Genomic DNA, 17,541 nt, shown 5'->3' with positions numbered 1-17,541 from the left:
TTTTCCTTTATATTTTATATAAGAGCTTAGAAAAAAATAAATGTATTTTTTAATGTATAAAGTCATGTTTGTGAAGAGTAGAAAATGAAGAATAAAATCCCAGAACTCTGACCTGAGTGTCTCCAGTTTACAGAGTGAACTCTTCAGTGCAGCAGAGAGCTTCTCCACTCCTGAATCCTGCAGGTCATTGTTACTGAGGTCCAGTTCTTTCAGGGAGGAGTTCACCAGTAAAACTGAGCCCAGATCTTCACAAGACCTTTCCCCAAGTTTACACACAGTTAGTCTGTAAAGAGAGAGGACATTACTCACTGAATAGTTACAGGAACATTTCTGAAAGGATTAAGAAAGACATGTTGATTTCATTTAGAGGAGAAACAAACAAACAACAACAAAAACAAAGTAAAAAACTCATCTTTCCTCCAGTGGGGGGAGAAAATGCTTCATTTAAACATTATAACACACAGTTTAACAGAACAGAACTGAAGCTTCACAGAAACCTCTTAGAGCAGCTAAAGAGAAATGCCTCAAACAACAAGCTAACTTTAGGAACAACAGAGTTCAGTCTGATCTTTTACATTACACTGATCAGACTCTGTGTAGAACACATTAAAAGATAAAAACCAAAGAGTCAGTGTCTGTATATCACTATAATAATAAACCTCTGCTCTGGTTCATAGCCTGTATGACTGATAATGTCACCATGGGGAGAGTCTGCTGTTGACTGTTACTCCAGCAGTGGAAACACTTTACAGAAGTCCTGAAGTGTTCAGAGAGCAGAGATAATGTAGGAGAAGATGATCTGATTTTTGTGAGTAGTGAATTATAATCTAGGAATCCAGCACCTGACTTCATCTTAATATTTCACACTGTATCCTCTAAATAAACATGCTAAGATCTATAACACTAATGTTGGTGAAACATTAAAAATCAAGTCTGAACTGACAGAACTGACCTGAGTGTCTCCAGTTTACAGAGTGAACTCTTCAGTGCAGCAGAGAGCTTCTCCACTCCTGAATCCTGCAGGTCATTGTTACTGAGGTCCAGTTCTTTCAGGGAGGAGTTCACCAGTAAAACTGAGCCCAGACCTTCACAAGACTTTTCCCTAAGTTTACACCCAGTTAGTCTGTAAAGAGAGAGGACATTACTCACTGAATAGTCACAGGAACATTTCATGAACAGGTTCTACTTCATATATTGACCTGGCTAGGAACATCACACTCAGTGACAGAAGGAGAAACGTCACTGTGTTTTCTTTTCTCACTCATCATTGCCTCATTTCTCTAACGTCATTCAGAAAAGTGAGGTCAGAATCAGCTACAGTTTGTGACGGTGTGTGAATGTGGTACAGAACCTGAACAACTCACTAATCTTTACTGAACCTGTGTGAGTTCTGAATGTGTCAGTTCTGAGTTGTGTGTGGTGTTTGATTTCAGTAAAACACTCCCCTGAGAAAAATCAGCTGATGGTGTGTAGGTGCAGACATCAACATTTACAGTTATTCTGAAATAACAGTGGACCTCTTTCACCCTGTGACTTTATGTTCTTTGTTACATTTAGCTCCATTTATCAAACCTCCTCTTTTCTTCTAGTCTTTTTCATTTAATGAAAATATAGAATAGCCATAAAGTAATACAGTATTTGAAAGAAATGTTGGAGGTGAGCAGAAGACCCGCTGTATGACTACTTTATATTTTCATTTAATTAAAATGAGGTCTGAAGTGAAAGCATCTCCTCGGTTTAAGAGTTCTGAAAGAGCCTCATCCTCATTTCATTACTATATTTAATATTAATTACACAGACTTGTCTGATTATTTAGACTCCTATGTTTGTCTTACACACCTGTATAAAGAATTACTCTGATTCTGTCAGGTCCTGTTTGTTTTCCTAACCATGTGCTCATTTAGCACACGGCTTTGTTTATTCTTCCTATCTTTGCCCTAGTCCCGCCTTAGCTTCGCCCTCTCGTCGGAGTCTACTTTGTTGTCCTGCCCTCTCATTATTGTCCCCAGGTGTTCCTTATCAGTGCTCTGTGTATATATAGTCCCTTTGTTTCAGTGTTCCCTTGTCCATTCTTGTGGGTGTAGATGTGTTTCTTTGTCTGCTGTCTTACACATTACCACCAGTTCACAGTTATGTTCCACTGAGTTCTAGTTTTTCTTGCCTCCCTGCTCCTGTTTGTTTTCTGTTTGTTGTGTTTGCCTTGGTTTTGTTTAAATAAATATTCCTTGCGTGCATGTCCTCATCCTCCCTCGACTGTGACAGATTCTAAAAGTCTGGCAGTTTTATTGTCATCACAGGTGTGTTGAGGGAGAAATGAAATGTAGTTTCTTCAGGACACAGTGCTAAAATAAGTAATATCTTTTTACAGCACTGACCTGTTTCTCTCAGCGCAGCTATAAAACAAAACCCTGTAGGTGGGAATGTGACTCCATTGGCTGCAGCAATAAATGATGGACAGCTAATTCTGGCTGCTGATTGGCTTAATAAAAGTGACAACCAATGAAAAGCTCATTCTCTGTTTAGGAGCCGTGGAGAATCTGCCCCTCCTCTGACTCAGGGAGAGCAGCGTGTCTCAAACAAATCATAGTCTCAGCCTTACCTCAAAAATACAGGATAAAACGCATCCCGTATCGTACCCAAACACAACACGGCTTTTATTGTCCAAATATGAGACGGCTGATGACTCTAATCACATCCCCTTTTGCTCTGAATCTGACTCGTGGGAATGTGTGTTTGTGCAGAACAGTCAGAAAGGTGTGAGTTCGTGAACGTGCACTCAAACGCAGGGATTAACTCTGGCTGACAGTGTGGGCCTTGGTCCAATTTGGGTGTCCAGCAGAGTCAGATCACCACATTTACAAAGCATGGTGTGGCTACCCAATTCGTGTGACCTGCTGGATCTGGACTGCGCATGCGCAGAACTTCACACATGTAGCTTACAGGAGCAGAGTGTTTTCCAAAGCAGAGGAGAGCTTTATCTTTAAACACATATTAACACTGAGTTAGTCATTCCTTACAGTCCTTTACAGCTTTAAACAACTGGAGCCCCTGCTAAATGTGTTTATTTACTGCTGAAGATATTGTTGTGGTAGTCTTCTGTTTAAAAAAAACATGACAGAATAACATTGTGGGACACACACCATTCAGCCAAACAGTGCTGTGTCTATTTACAATTATCCTCAGAGAAGAAATTAATACAATTTAGAGTTATCAGCAAAGTCTACACAAGTATGATGTTCTGTGCATATGCAGTCCAAATCAGGCAGCAGGCCAAATCTGGTAGCAACACATGCTACAGACGTAGGAGAGAATCTGAGCTTGCTGCCTAGAGGAAACAAGGGATCAGACTTAAGATCGAGCCCAATAAAGCCGATACAGGTCAGTAAAATAACGCTGTGATCGGACCCGATACTGATCTTTGAGATCGGATTAGGACATCTCTAATAATCCCTATAAATGACCAAAGTGACACTGGCTGCATATCACAATAATAATAAACCTCTGTTTTGTTTTGAAGGCTGTATGACTGATAAAATCACCATGGAAACACCATGTAAAGTCTGGTGTTCAGTCTGTTGTTCGTTACTCCAGCAGTGGAAAACACTTTACAGAAGTCCTGAAGTGACTGGAGAGACAATGTAGGACTAGCCAATCAGATTTATGCAAATATAAAAAATATGTATTTTTGTAAAGATAATAATAGTCATGTTAAAGAGCATTAAATATCAGGTCTGAACTGACAGAACTGACCTGAGTGTCTCCAGTTTACAGAGTGAACTCTTCAGTGCAGCAGAGAGCTTCTCCACTCCTGAATCCTGCAGGTCATTGTTACTGAGGTCCAGTTCTTTCAGGGAGGAGTTCACCAGTAAAACTGAGCCCAGATCTTCACAAGACTTTTTCCCAAGTTTACAGCCAGTTAGTCTGTAAAGAGAGATGGCATTACTCACTGAATAGTTACAGGAACATTTCTGAAATGATTGAGAAAGAGATGTCTACATGTTTGATTTCATATTTACACTGAGCTACGAATGTCACAATGTTTTTTTTTTTGTGTCCTTCAGGAAAATGCAGATAGAATCAGCTCCAGACTGATGTTAATGTGGCATAACAACTTCATATAACCACACAGTGTTCAGTTGTGGATTAATAATTAAAGTGTACAAATCAGTTTATCCTAAAGTGGGCAGACATTAACATTTAAAGTCACCTGAGACCCCACCTTCCTCTTTCACCCTGTTACTTTAAGTTCCTGGTACGTTAAGCATGATTTAGAAAACTTCTTTTTTCTCCTAGTTATTGAACAAAGGTAGTGGCTTCTGCTCTGCTCTAAATTTAATCTGAATTTCTATTACATCACCTTTCACCAGTGGAGAGAACGGGAAAAAGGCAAGTCTAATTTTACAATGCACCGCTACTACACTGCAATGCACTCGTCACAGAAGCATCAGTAATATTTCAGTAAAGTGAAGGCAGTCATTCATGTGCTTCCCCTGTCGATATATTTAAGGATATAACGTCCAAACAGAGGATAGGTGCCTTACAAACAGTTTTACCTGAATGAAAAATAAATGATTATTTCAGTAACACAGAATTGATAGATGTTTGGACAATATGTTTTATAATATAATTATTTCAGGCCAAAGTCTATTTCCCAGACCACAGCTGTGTCCCCGTGCTGTACTTTAAATGAGGAACAAGAAGGAAGGCTGGGGGGCTGCAGGGAGTTTGTGAAAATGGTTCATTTCAAGGTCCCCCTGATAATCTATCCTGTCCCTACAGGTGTGACTACTTTGTTGCATTAGGTACTTTTTCCTCTAAACATCACTTTTGAGATCCAATACCTTTCACAGAAAAAATATGGTGGTGCGCTCCATCACAGAATCTATTTAGAGAAATGCAAATGAAGCACTGGGAACATTACACCTGTCTGAATAAATGAGCCAAAACATATCTGTTTTCTTTTTCCCTTTTCTGTATGCACATAGAATCACTGAACACACTAAACAAACAAAACAATAGAAATATAGATACACATTGTCAATGCTTTTTAAGACGCATGGACATGTTCCCCTTTAGCTCATTTCTACTGAAATCAAAGACCCATCAAAACAGTCTTAAATTATTTCCATTCAGGAATGAAATCACAGAAATCTCACCCGAGTGTCTCCAGTTTACAGTGTGAACTCTTCAGTGCCTCAGAGATCAGCTCCACTCCTGAATCCTGCAGGTCAGTCTCACTGAACTCCAGCTCTTTCAGGGTTGAGTTTGGTGATTTCAGAACAGAGCAGAGACTTTCACAGGAATTCATGAACAGCTTACAGCAAGGCAATCTGCAATGTGAAGTAAATACCGATGTGAATTTCAGAGAGAAAAAGAGAGAGTAAATGTTCATTTTGGAATTGTGATTGTTAGATTTATCATATTACACCTAAACTGAACATCCCTTATGTACACACTGAGGTGAATTTACTGCAGAACTTTCTGTTGTGTAACATTTTAGACCCTGCCCCAAAACCAGTCTGGAAATGTGTCTCCTTCAGCATCAGAACTGAAGTATTAAAATAAATTCACTGAGACACAACACTCACACAGCCTTTCTGCAGTTGCTCACAGCTGGGATCAGTCTCCAATAACCCTTCTCAGTGGTTTTGTACTTCCTCAAGTCCAGTTCATCCAGCACCTCGTCTGAGTTCACGAGCATGTAGGCTAACGCTAAACACTCTCCAGCAGACAGTCTCTTATCTGAGCCTTTCTCTGATTTGAGATACTCCTGGATTTTACTGGATAAAGAGGAGTGATTCATTTCAGTGAGACAGAGGAACAGGTTGATAGATCTGTCAGAAGGAAGATCCTCTCTTTCTATAATGTAATTGATGTACTGAACTGTTTTCTTGATGCTCTCAGAGCTGCTCACTGTGTGTGTCAGTAGGTCCTGCAGGAGTTGTTGATTGGACTCCAGTGAGATGCCTAACAGAAAACGGAGAAACAGATCCAGGTGTCCAGTCTTACTCTTTAAAGCTGTACGCACAGCTCCCTTCAGCAGCTCGTCCAGTGAAACACTGTCAGACCACTTCATGTTTTTCGGCTTCAGAAGCTGCAGTTCCTCCGTGTTGTTGCTCACACAGCAGTGAAACACATAGAAAGCAGCCAGGAACTCCTGAAAGCTCAGATGCACAAAGCAGTAAACCTTCCTCTGGTAAAGCACAGACTCCTCCCTAAAGATCTCAGTGCAAATCCCAGAGTACACTGAGGCCTCAATGACATCAATCCCACACTCTCTCAGGTCGTCTTCATAGAACATCACATTGCCCTTCATCAGCTGTTTGAAAGCCAGTTCAGACAGTTTCAGAAACATGTTCTTGTTGGAACTTAGGAGTTGCTGTAGAGTTCCTCTCTCATCTTCCTCCTCATACTTCTCCTTCCTCATGATTGTCTGAGTGCACAGGAAGTGTGAGTACATTGCAGTCAGAGTTTTAGGGATTTCTGTGGTCCCTTGTTTCATGATTCGCTGAAGCACAGTCGCTGAGATCCAGCAGAAGACTGGAATGTGGCACATGATGTGGAGACTCCTCGTTGTCTTAATGTGGGTGATGACACTGTCGGCTTGGTGTTGGTCACTAATCCTCTTCCTGAAGTACTCCTCCTTCTGTGGATCATTGAATCCCTGAATTTCTGTCACACGGCTGATGTACTGAGAGGGGATCTGATTGGCTGCTGCTGGTCTGGAGGTTATCCAGATGTGAGCAGAGGGAAGCAGGTCTCCTTTGATGAGGTTTGTCATCAACACGTCCACTGAAGACACCTTGGTCACGTCTGACACTTTCTCACACTCTGAGAACTTCAGTGGAATTCTGCTTTCATCGAGGCCGTCAAATATGAACACAGTTTTACACACGTCATATTCCTTTGTGTCCAGACCTCGGAGCTCAGGATGGAGGTCACACAGAAGTCCATGAAGACTGTACTGTTTGTCTTTAATCAGGTTCAGCTCTCGGAATGGAAGCACAAACATGAACTCTATATCCTGATTGGCTTTTCCTTCAGCCCAGTCCAGAATGAACTTCTGCACAGAGACAGTTTTTCCAATGCCAGCAATGCCTTTAGTCAGAACGCTTTTAAGTTTTTCCACTTGTGGATTTTTATCTTCTTTTCTTTCTTCACGTCTCACATATTCATCCATCACAGCTCTGGTGTCGTCTTCTTCCATTTCTCTCATCGTACACTGTACAGGGTTAAATATGTCTAAACAGTTTATTGGTGTATCTGGCAGGTTTTGTTTCCAGGGTTTGTTTTCAATCTGTAAAACTTCATGTTCCTCATTCACTCCTTCCCTCTCTCCCTCGATGATGTAGAGCTGAGTGTAAACCCTGTTCAGGAGGATTTTATTCTCTTGTGTTTTGAATCCCTCAAATAAGCTCTCGTACTTGTTCTTCAGGCTGATTTTGTTTCTCACTGAGACACTGAGCAGGACGTCATCCACTGCTTTGTATTCATCCAGCTCCATGGACTCCTCCGTGTGTGGAAACTGAACAGAGCCTGTTTTAAACCTCTTTCTGCAGCAGGGACAGGTCAAGTCTCCTGAGTGGGCAGACTGGTCCCTAAGGTTCCTGATGCACTGTCTACAAAAAGAGTGTCCACAGGTGATAGAGACTGGATCTGTCTGAATCTGCTCACACACTCCACACCTGGAACCATCCTGGAGCAGCACATCCCTCCCAGAGCTAGAGGAGAAATAAAAGAGTTGATGAAACAGAATGTGTAAGTGTGAGAGAGTCTGAAACTTGAACAAGACTTAAACATAAGTTCATACAAGTGAGTAATTCACTGACTCAGTTCAACCAAAGAGAAGCTACTCTCCATTTCTTCATCTACTAATAATCATTATAGCACTGAAGGTAACATTTTACTGACACAGAAACACGGCTTAAACCTGAGAAAATAAACACGATTTGTATTTACAGAAAATAAATCAATGTCCCATATTTAGAAAAGTGGATCACCTGCCTGACACAAGGCGCTAAGAAATGGAACCAATGTTGTTTCTCCTCTTTACTTCAGTAATGTACTGTTCACAGGATGTTACAAAAACACCAACAAATGAACACTTCACTGTTTGCATATTCCCTTTAGAACTGATCTTAATATTTTAATATTTAAAACTCATTCTGAAATACATCAAAAGAGAGGAATTATAAACTAAAAGTGAATGAGTACATTTACATATTCTCACAATCATACTTCAGTAGACAAAGAACAAAGCCTGAAATACATTACTGGAGGATTTAGAACTACCTCTGAAAAGCAGAGGTTTCTGGTAGTGGACTCTGTAATAAACTAAACTTAGCACAAAAAGTAAGGAAATGTGTGTTTGTAGATTATTTCTTTGTTGTAACAATGCTTCTTGGCAATAAATCTTATACCATTAGAAAGTCTGTTAATTTCCCCTTTAAATGGTGTCACATTTGTAAGGAACATGCATTTGTGGGATGAGCAGTAGAGCTGAGTATGTGGGTTGAGCCCATGAAAAATTTGCCAAATCATTTCTCTCCACAAACACAGTGCACAAACAATGTACACTCCACTAACACACTACACAATCACCACACACTCCACTAACACACCACACAAACACCACACACCCAATTAACACACAGCACACTCCACTAACACGCCACACAAACACCGCACACTAAAAACACGCCACACAAACACTGCACTCCCCACTAACACACCACACAAACACCGCACACTCCACTAAAACACACACACTCTCACACACACACACATACACACACACAAAAGAAAACTCAAGAAAAAATTAAAAGGCTGCTTGTTGAGGCGAGTCATGCTAAAACTCTCATGTCTCACCTCAGATCAGAACTGATTCTTTCATTGCTGAAAAGTGGAGGATGAACCATAGAGTTGTTGCTCTTCAGAGACACACAGCTGGGCTCTGGAGATTCTGCTCTGAATGTCTGCTCTCTGGAAATGTAAAGTGGAGACACAAGGAAGAGTTAAAGCCACGCTAGGCACTTTACACTCCACTAACACACCACACTCTCCACAAACACACCACACAGACACTGCACACTCCACTAACACAACACACAGACACTGCACACTCCAGTAACAAAACACACACTCCACAAACACACCACACAAACACCACACACTCCACAAACACACAGCAACAATATTGCACACTCCAAAAACACATCACACAAGAAACGCACTCTCCACTAACACACAACACAAACACTGCACACTCCACAAACACACTGCACACTCCAACAAAACATCAAAGTCACCGCTCACCCCACAAACACACAGCAAAACATTGCACACTCCAAAAACACACCGCACACTCAACTAACACACCACACAAGCACTGCACACTCAACTAACACACCACACAAGCACTGCACACTCAACTAAAACACCGCACACTCAACTAACACACCACACAAACACCACACACTAACAACACGCCACACAAAATCTCACTCTCCACAAATACACCACACAAACTCTGCACACTCCACAAACACCGCACACTCCACCAACAAGGCACACCACACAAAAGAAAACTCAAGAAAAAATTAAAAGGCTGCTTGTTGAGGTGAGTCTAAAACTCACTAGAATGTGGTTCATGTCTCACCTCAGATCAGAACTGATTCTTTCATTGCTGAAATATGGAGGCTGAGCCATTGAGTTGTTGCTCTTCAGAGACACCGCTGGGCTCTGGAGATTCTGCTCTGAATGTCTGCTCTCTGGAAATGTGAAGTGGAGACATAAGGAAGAGTTAAAGCTACGCTAGGCACTTTACACTCCACAAACACACCACACACTCCACAAACACACCACACAGACACTGCACATTCCACAAACACACCACACACTCCACAAACACACCACACAGACACTGCACATCCCACTAACACACTGCACAGACACCTTACACTCCACAAACAAACCACACAGACAACACACACTCCACAAACACACCGCACACTCCACAAACACCACACACTCCACAAACACCACACACTCCAACAAAACACCACAGTCAACGCTCACCCCACAAACACCCCAATAACATTGCACACTCCAAAAACACACCACACAAGAAACGCATTCTCCGCTAACACACCACACAAATACCGCACACTCAACTAAAACACCACACAAACACCGCACACTCCACAAACACACCACACAAACACCGCACACTCCACAAACACACCACACAAACACGCACACTCCACAAACACACCACACAAACACCGCACACTCCACAAACACACCACACAAACACCGCACACTCCACTAACACACCACACAAACACCGCACACTCAACTAACAAACCACACAAACACCGCACACTCCACAAACACACCACACAAACCCAGCACACTAACAACACGCCACACAAAAACTCACTCTCCACAAATGCACCACCCGAACACCGCACACTCCACAAACACACCACACAAACACTGCACACTCCACAAACACACCACACAAACACCGCACACTCCACAAACACACCACACAAACACCGCACACTCCACTAACACACCACACAAACACCGCACAATCCACTAACACACCACACAACACCGCACACTCCACAAACACTGCACACTCCACAACCACAGCACACAAACACTGTGCACTCCACCAACAAGCCATCATGAATCTCATTAAAGACCTTTGTTTTTAAAACTGTTCTTCATCAGTTCAGTTAAAGGCTCTACTCACTGGTGCGTCTGATTAATGCTGTGTCCCAAACCACGACTGACTGAACTTGACCTTCTACACTACCGAGTGCCCTTCTGATAATGAAGCATTACCATTTTTTATACCCTTTGTAGTACGCTAGTGTGCACTTTGAAATAATGCAGAAGTAATGCTGTGGAAATCACACTTGTTTAAATTTATTTGTTTACTACAGTATGACAACATAAAAATACGACAGTTGCTGTGTCAGAGACTGAAGAGAAGTGATGTGTTATTTTTCCCCTCATCTTTGTTAAAACACACAGAACCACATAAATGTTTTAAATTGAATTTAATTGATGACACGCTTTGTACTTGGTTTCGTATGGTTATGGAAATGAATTTCAGATAAAAAATAAACAGATCTAAATGGTTTTAGATCTGTTCTAGGTGTTTTTTGTTTGTTTGTTTGTTTGGTTGGTTGATTTTTTGTGATGGCAGTGAATAAATTGCCCGTTCACATCCACCACTGTCTTTTGTACTGACTCAACTTCCTGTAATTCGTCATAAACTCTGAACCATCCAAAAAAAAGTGTTTTCATATGGCAGGAAAACCTGATCAGATGAAACAACACCCAAAACATAAACCCATCCTCTTCTAGTCAAGACTCCCCAAAAAGAACAGTTCTCTTGCTATGAGCAGACAGACCGCAAAGCAGGTAGAACACCTCAGCATTCACTGATTACATTCATTGTATACCATAGTGTGAAGATTGAAATGTAGTAAAAACGTATTAAAAAAAGATGACCAAAAAACTTATTCTGGTCTGAGAGGAGTTCAAATTTGAATCTAAAATATTCAACACAGTATATAAGCTAAAGGATAAGAGAAATGAAAGACCCAAGCTCCCAGAGAAATCTTTAGATTCTCTAGAGAAGGTTCACAGACTAAAACCTGTAAGAGTCTGAAGATATTTACGGTGATTTATCCCCCTTTTTGGATTCATGTACCGTTTTGGAACAATAACAATAAGCTCAAATTGTACCAGAGGAAAACCTAATCCTGATTTTCTAACAGTTTTTAAGTTTTAACGCATTATTTTCACAGTTTTTCTCCTTTGTCTTTTGACAGAAAGCGCCCCGATTCTGTTTAGTTGTTGTTCACTGCTGGGTTTTCAGTTGATCTGCTTTAAACCAATAGCAGCGACAATCCCGCCTTCTTCTAGAGAAACTAAGAAGGTGATTGGCTGACGTGACAGCTCCTGTTGGTGATTGGCTTAAAAAACTGACAATAAATCGAGCATCTGATTGGCTGCAGCAGTAGGAAGAAGAAGGGTATAGAGTTGAAACCGAAAGCAGTTCAATAGAACCATAAAGTATGTTAAAAATGACTCTAAAGTAAACAATACTCTTGTAGAGTTAATACACACTCAGATGTGGTCTATATTTGACTTCAGCAACACAATAAACACAGAACCAAGCTTCGCACTAACAGCTGTAGTCCACTGAACGCCATCCTGTCTGGATCAAAAACACGACTAAAGCTGAGAGTAAACCACAGAGAACAGCTACAAACACAGGGCTCTCTCTTTAACCCGCTGGATAGTGTTCACATTAATGTTATAATGTTTTAATGTTATTAAGGCTCACCGTCTCAAACCCCAGCGGCTTTGTGTAGTTTCTCTTCTGACTCCCTCCATCCGGTTCTTCCTGTAGTTTTCAGGAAATGTGGGAATTGCGTCATGGTGACACCCGCACAGCACACTGGGTGTTGTAGTTCTCCTCTCAGCTTCATGAATCCGGGGAATCCGTTAATTTTCCGGTCAAAGAAATAAATCTGCGTGATGCAACACTTTGTTTAGTAATGTTGTGCTTTAAGCATATTCACAGAACAGCTGTCATCATAGAACAGATTGTAGCAGGTCCGTAAAGTTATGTTGATTTGAGATATTAAGTGGATATTCCGGGTTCCCCCCTCCTCTTGCTCACAAACTGTGGAGTAAGATTACTGTAGAAAATAAATGTGGACACCCGTGTATTATCGGTTTGAGTGAAATTAAAGACTTGTACATATACTGTGTTTTAGCATTATAATTTAACCGGGGTTGGGAGACTGCGTTTTATTTTTAATGGATCATAAAATCATCTTTAAATTAAGTTTCATGAAATTAAATATGCTTTGTCTGCTTATAAAGTTTTAATTATAGATAATAAACATGGGAATATTTCTATTATCTGGATGTTACTTTTAATAAATGTGTCCTTTTCATGAATATAGTTGTCTCTCTGTGAAATGCACAGTTTCAAACTGAACTGAAAGTTTATGGTTCCACACATTGTTCGTTCCAGACTTTGTTTGTATTGTTGTGTAAAATTTGGAGAATTAATGAGAAATCCGCTTCAAATAAAAAACACCAAATTAAAACGCAGACATTTGAAAGGGGATGGAAATTAATAATCTGTGCAAAAATAAATGTCTTCCAAAAGTTATAAATCATTCATCAAATCACATTTTAAAGTGACCTTTTATTATGGCCAGCCTAAGGCCCACACGTGCAGTAATCACGCTGTCTAATCAGCGTCCTGATATGCCACACCTGTGAGGTGGATGGATTATCTCAGCAAAGGAGACACATGGATAAATGTCTTGACACTTGCTCATGCTGTAATTCTGGAATTAATTCATAGGAAGTTTTTCTTCTCTTTGCTGAAGTAACAGCCTCTATTCATCTGTAAAGTCTTTACATTAGATATTGTTATACTGCTGTGAGGACTTGATTGTATCCAGACACTTTAACCTCAGTGAAGTCCGGTAATAATGTGATTAGTTCTGAGATTCTAACTCATTCAAGACGTGTGGATTAGAGCTCAAATCACTCCAGAGAAATCAGTGCCACTGTTGCAGTGCTCCACAGCTCATCGCTCATTTACATTTACCCATCTAGGAGACAACTGGCATTGGGCATGTGTGTGTGTGTGTGTGTGTGTGTGTGTGTGTGTGAAGTAGAGGAAATAAATCAGGAGAAAAAGGGTACACAGTCTCTTGAACTATGAAACTGACCTCAGTCTCGTAAGTAATGGAGCTAAGAGAATGAGAAACTGAAATGTGAGCTGATATAAAGGATCAAGTCCTGTATTTGCTTCCAAAGTTCACTTTTATTGTACATTTTATTAGATATGTCTGTCATTTCCCTGAATAGCTATCCAAGGCCGGGACACATACACAAAAAAATAGGTCTCAGTTTATCTGGGTGGGTCTGATGGCCCATTTTCCTCATCATCAGAAGCACAGTGCCAAATGGTGTGTCTCTGTTGGCTGCTGTAACATATTCGGACATATAGAGTTCTCTTCCAAAAGTGTTGAGCTGTCCAGTGGCATTGCATTAAGCAGTAGTTGATTTACAAATATAAGAAGAAGCATGTGCCTATCCCGCCCAGCCTGGCTGATGACACTGTGTGTAATTGTGGATGTCTTGAGCCCTGTTCAGACAGGGTAGACTCAGGGTAATGTAAATATTATTAAGTAACTCGGTGGGTTTAATCACGTCCGACTAGACCATTTAAGTCATTTTTCTGGAGTGCACCCTCCCTTTGTAGGAACAATTACTGGAATCACTGGGCACAGGGCGGGAACACACCATGGAGGAGCAGGCAGTCCTTAGCAAGGTAACAAACACTCACACATGGACATGTTTGAGTCGCCAATCCACCTACTAGCGTGTGTTTTTGGACCGTGGGAGGAAACTGTAGCACCCGGAGGAAACCCACACAGACACTGAGACAAATTGATGTGTGAGAGAATATTCCGGCATTTCCACGGTAAAGGAGTTTTTCACTGGTTTTCATAAGAATGTAGAAGCTGATGGAGGCATGTAGTGATGTAATATACAGTTTAAGTAAAAAGGTATGTTAAGATATGTGTGTCCTACTCATTAGGTTATGATTAAATGGTTTATAATATCAGTTATAATATCTGTGTGAAGGATTAGTGAAGGTTTTACCATCTTCTTGCAAGATTCTTATGTCGCTGTTTATAAGCTCAGTGTGTTCAGTTCTTTCTTGTCACTCATTGTGAATATATCTCTTCTCCCTTGTGGTTGTATTTAGACCGTGTTTCGCATATTCCCTTTGTTTAATGAACCCATAGTCTTCTCAGCATGAGCCTCCACCTCCTTGTTTTCTCTTTCCTGTGTGAAAAACACAATCAAACCTTAGGAAAAGTCTGTATGTGAACGTTTAGTCCAATGACATATACATTTGGTGCAGAAGAAGTGGACTGTATGTTGTTGTTCCTTAAATAAAATACACATATATAATATTCGTTTTTTTAAAGCATTCAAACGTTTTCTCCTTGTGGTTGATTTATGACACTGCATGTTTTTTATATTTCAGAAAATGTTCAACTAACTCTTTGTAATATAAGGCAAGAATAACTAGGAACCACCTTTTTGTTTCTACACTCCCTGTCCATTTTATCATCTCTACTGACCACACAGGAGCATGGTGTACATCTGTTTTTAAACACCTCAGCTTCACTACTGGACTGAGAATAGTCCACCAACCAAAAATGTGTGGACGGTGTTTAAAAACTCCAACACAAAGAGTTATTTCTATTTGTTTCTTGTCATTTATTTGATTGAAATCCTTACAGTGGCTTTTGTATTAGAAAAGGTTTGTAATATATAATTTTATTTTATATGTCATAATAATGAATATATTAAAACAGTTTAAAATGTCAGATTTTAACATTTTATTTCATAATTTTTATGTCCAGAAGAAGAGTATTTTAAATTTTAGAGAAGTAATATATGTTCTTTCTGCAAAAAAAGTCAAATGCTTCTTTTTTTTTCCAATGAACCAAGAAATATTAATCTTTTGTTGTTTACAATGAGAGATGCTACGCTAATTTTGCTAATTTTGACAAAGATTTACCAATTTCATCCTCACAAATACATGCTAAAATCATTTATTTGCTTCAAACAAGTATTGAAAATTACCAAAGTTAGAGGTTTTATTTGGTTGTTCTGCGATAAAACAAGTCAATTTAAGTTTATTCTAAAATATGTTCCCAGGCGCTCCCTCTCTCTCCCAGACCCAGAGAGAGTGAGTGATCTCGGCACATCGACTCTCTTTGTCTTCGTCTGGGTCCCTGCTATTGGTTTACAGAGGTGTCAATCACTTCTGACCCGCCCCCTCAGAGCTGTGAGCGAATCCCTGTGGAGAGCGGCGTCCAGCAGCGCACCCCTCCCCCGGGGAATAGGACCCCGCTCACAGCCGGCAGCCGCTCATTGGTCCACAGCTGCACTGAATCTAAGAAGGAACGCCCTCAACTTTGAATTCACGAAGACTTTACGTCAAAACTTACCATTGCCTGGGCGCTAGGAGCTCCAGAACAGTGCGTTACCGTTACTCAGGAAATAAAGGCACGTTTACTGTGGCGTGGTGAGTAAGGGATTATCTTTTGGAGCTTTTCACCGGTGCGGCGCCTCTCTCCTGAGACTGTGTTTTTTTAAAGACAGAATTTGAAGAGATTTTACAGTCTGTTATGGTTTAAATGTCCGAGTTTAAATGTCGTCCTGCTCCAGGTGTAAACAGTCAGTACCGAGCAGGGGGCTGAAAGTCAGTGTGTGTGTAGTGGTGTTACTACTGAGACATATGAGGTGGTGTTGAGGGCTTTTTGATCAAATAATTTGACGCTATGAACTAATTAATGTTGATTAACAATAGAGGGCGTTTCTGTACAAAGGGTTTAATGGAAACTTTTACATCTGAACATAAAATTGTGCACTAATGTGACAAATGTTGTCTTCGAAAAATAACCTTAAATAAAAGAAAATATAAATATAAACATATAAACCCAGCACAGAGGGGTTCAGTGAATGTGGTGGTGAGTGTGTGTAAGTGTGTGAGTGTGTGTGTGTCAGTGGAGACGCTGTAGAAGGACAGAGTGCGGCCGGACAGTCCACATACACTCCTACTCTGTTAGAGCTGGAGGGAGGAGGAGGGAGATCAGTGCTGTTCTTATTGTGAAGGACAGAGTAACTGTGATTAGAGCAGATCAGACTCCAGGACTTTTCATTCTTAACACTTGTGTTTATTTTCTCCACCACAGTGTGTCGTTGTCGGCAGGATATTGAACACTGTCTCGGAGGGGGGATCGTTTCCAGTGGAAAGGGACTGATCACCCCTTGAACCCCATCTCACCTGTTTGAGGAACGGGACACGGACCGACCTCCCGTCCCCTGACGTGCTGAAACTCAGGACAGAACCTGGGGGTTGAACTTTTTATTTTCAAAGTTCCTTGGTGAGTATCTTTCGTTTCAGAAGGAGTTTATACGTGTGACGTCTGTAGAACACTGTCTGTGTGAAGAGATTCAGTTATTGGTCGCTCCAAGAATCTCAGAAATGGGTCAAAGTCATTCAAAGAGAGGGAAAGAGAAACCTTCCCCAGCCCCAATAGTGCACTGCAATGACCCTCCTTTTGGTGAATTAATAGAGGCCTGAAACAAAGGGAACCAGACAGCTGCGTTCAATCAGACGAGTGGAAAAATACTGTCACTTTCCCCCCGAGGGGACGTTAAATAGAAATGAACTAGTCGACTTTAAACAACAATCACAAGCTCAACACGACAGGTCTGATAAAGCTGAAGAGCACTGTGATAGTAACAAAATAAAACATAAACCAGAGGAGTTCCCATGGAAACCAGATTGTCATGTGCTTATGGAGTGTGGAGAAAGGCAGTGCAGAAAGAGGCAGATAAGGAAAAGGCCCAGGAGCGTAAACACACATCAGACACCTCACATTAAAGAGAAAAGAAACA

At 40.8% G+C, this 17,541-nt stretch overlaps 2 protein-coding genes across 2 annotated transcripts in view; both read right to left on the bottom strand.

Annotated features, from left to right (window-relative positions):
• Positions 1-17,541, bottom strand: part of LOC136678193 (NLR family CARD domain-containing protein 3-like) — a 119,856-nt gene that overhangs the window by 70,357 nt on the left and 31,958 nt on the right. The window lies entirely within an intron of this gene.
• On the bottom strand, positions 121-13,661 carry LOC136687623 (NLR family CARD domain-containing protein 3-like; the record flags this gene model as incomplete). Its single annotated transcript, XM_066662130.1, has 7 exons — positions 13,658-13,661; positions 9,659-9,770; positions 8,869-8,982; positions 7,222-7,721; positions 5,589-7,128; positions 944-1,123; positions 121-256 (listed from the first exon to the last, which is right to left on the bottom strand). Coding segments are annotated over exons 1-7 (2,586 nt in total), but the record flags the coding sequence as incomplete, so codon positions are not given.

Source organism: Hoplias malabaricus, chromosome 2 (assembly GCF_029633855.1).
Source record: "Hoplias malabaricus isolate fHopMal1 chromosome 2, fHopMal1.hap1, whole genome shotgun sequence".
Classification (NCBI taxonomy): Eukaryota; Metazoa; Chordata; class Actinopteri; order Characiformes; family Erythrinidae; genus Hoplias; species Hoplias malabaricus.
Note: the sequence above shows the minus strand (reverse complement) of the source record. Positions and strands in the feature narration are given on the sequence as shown.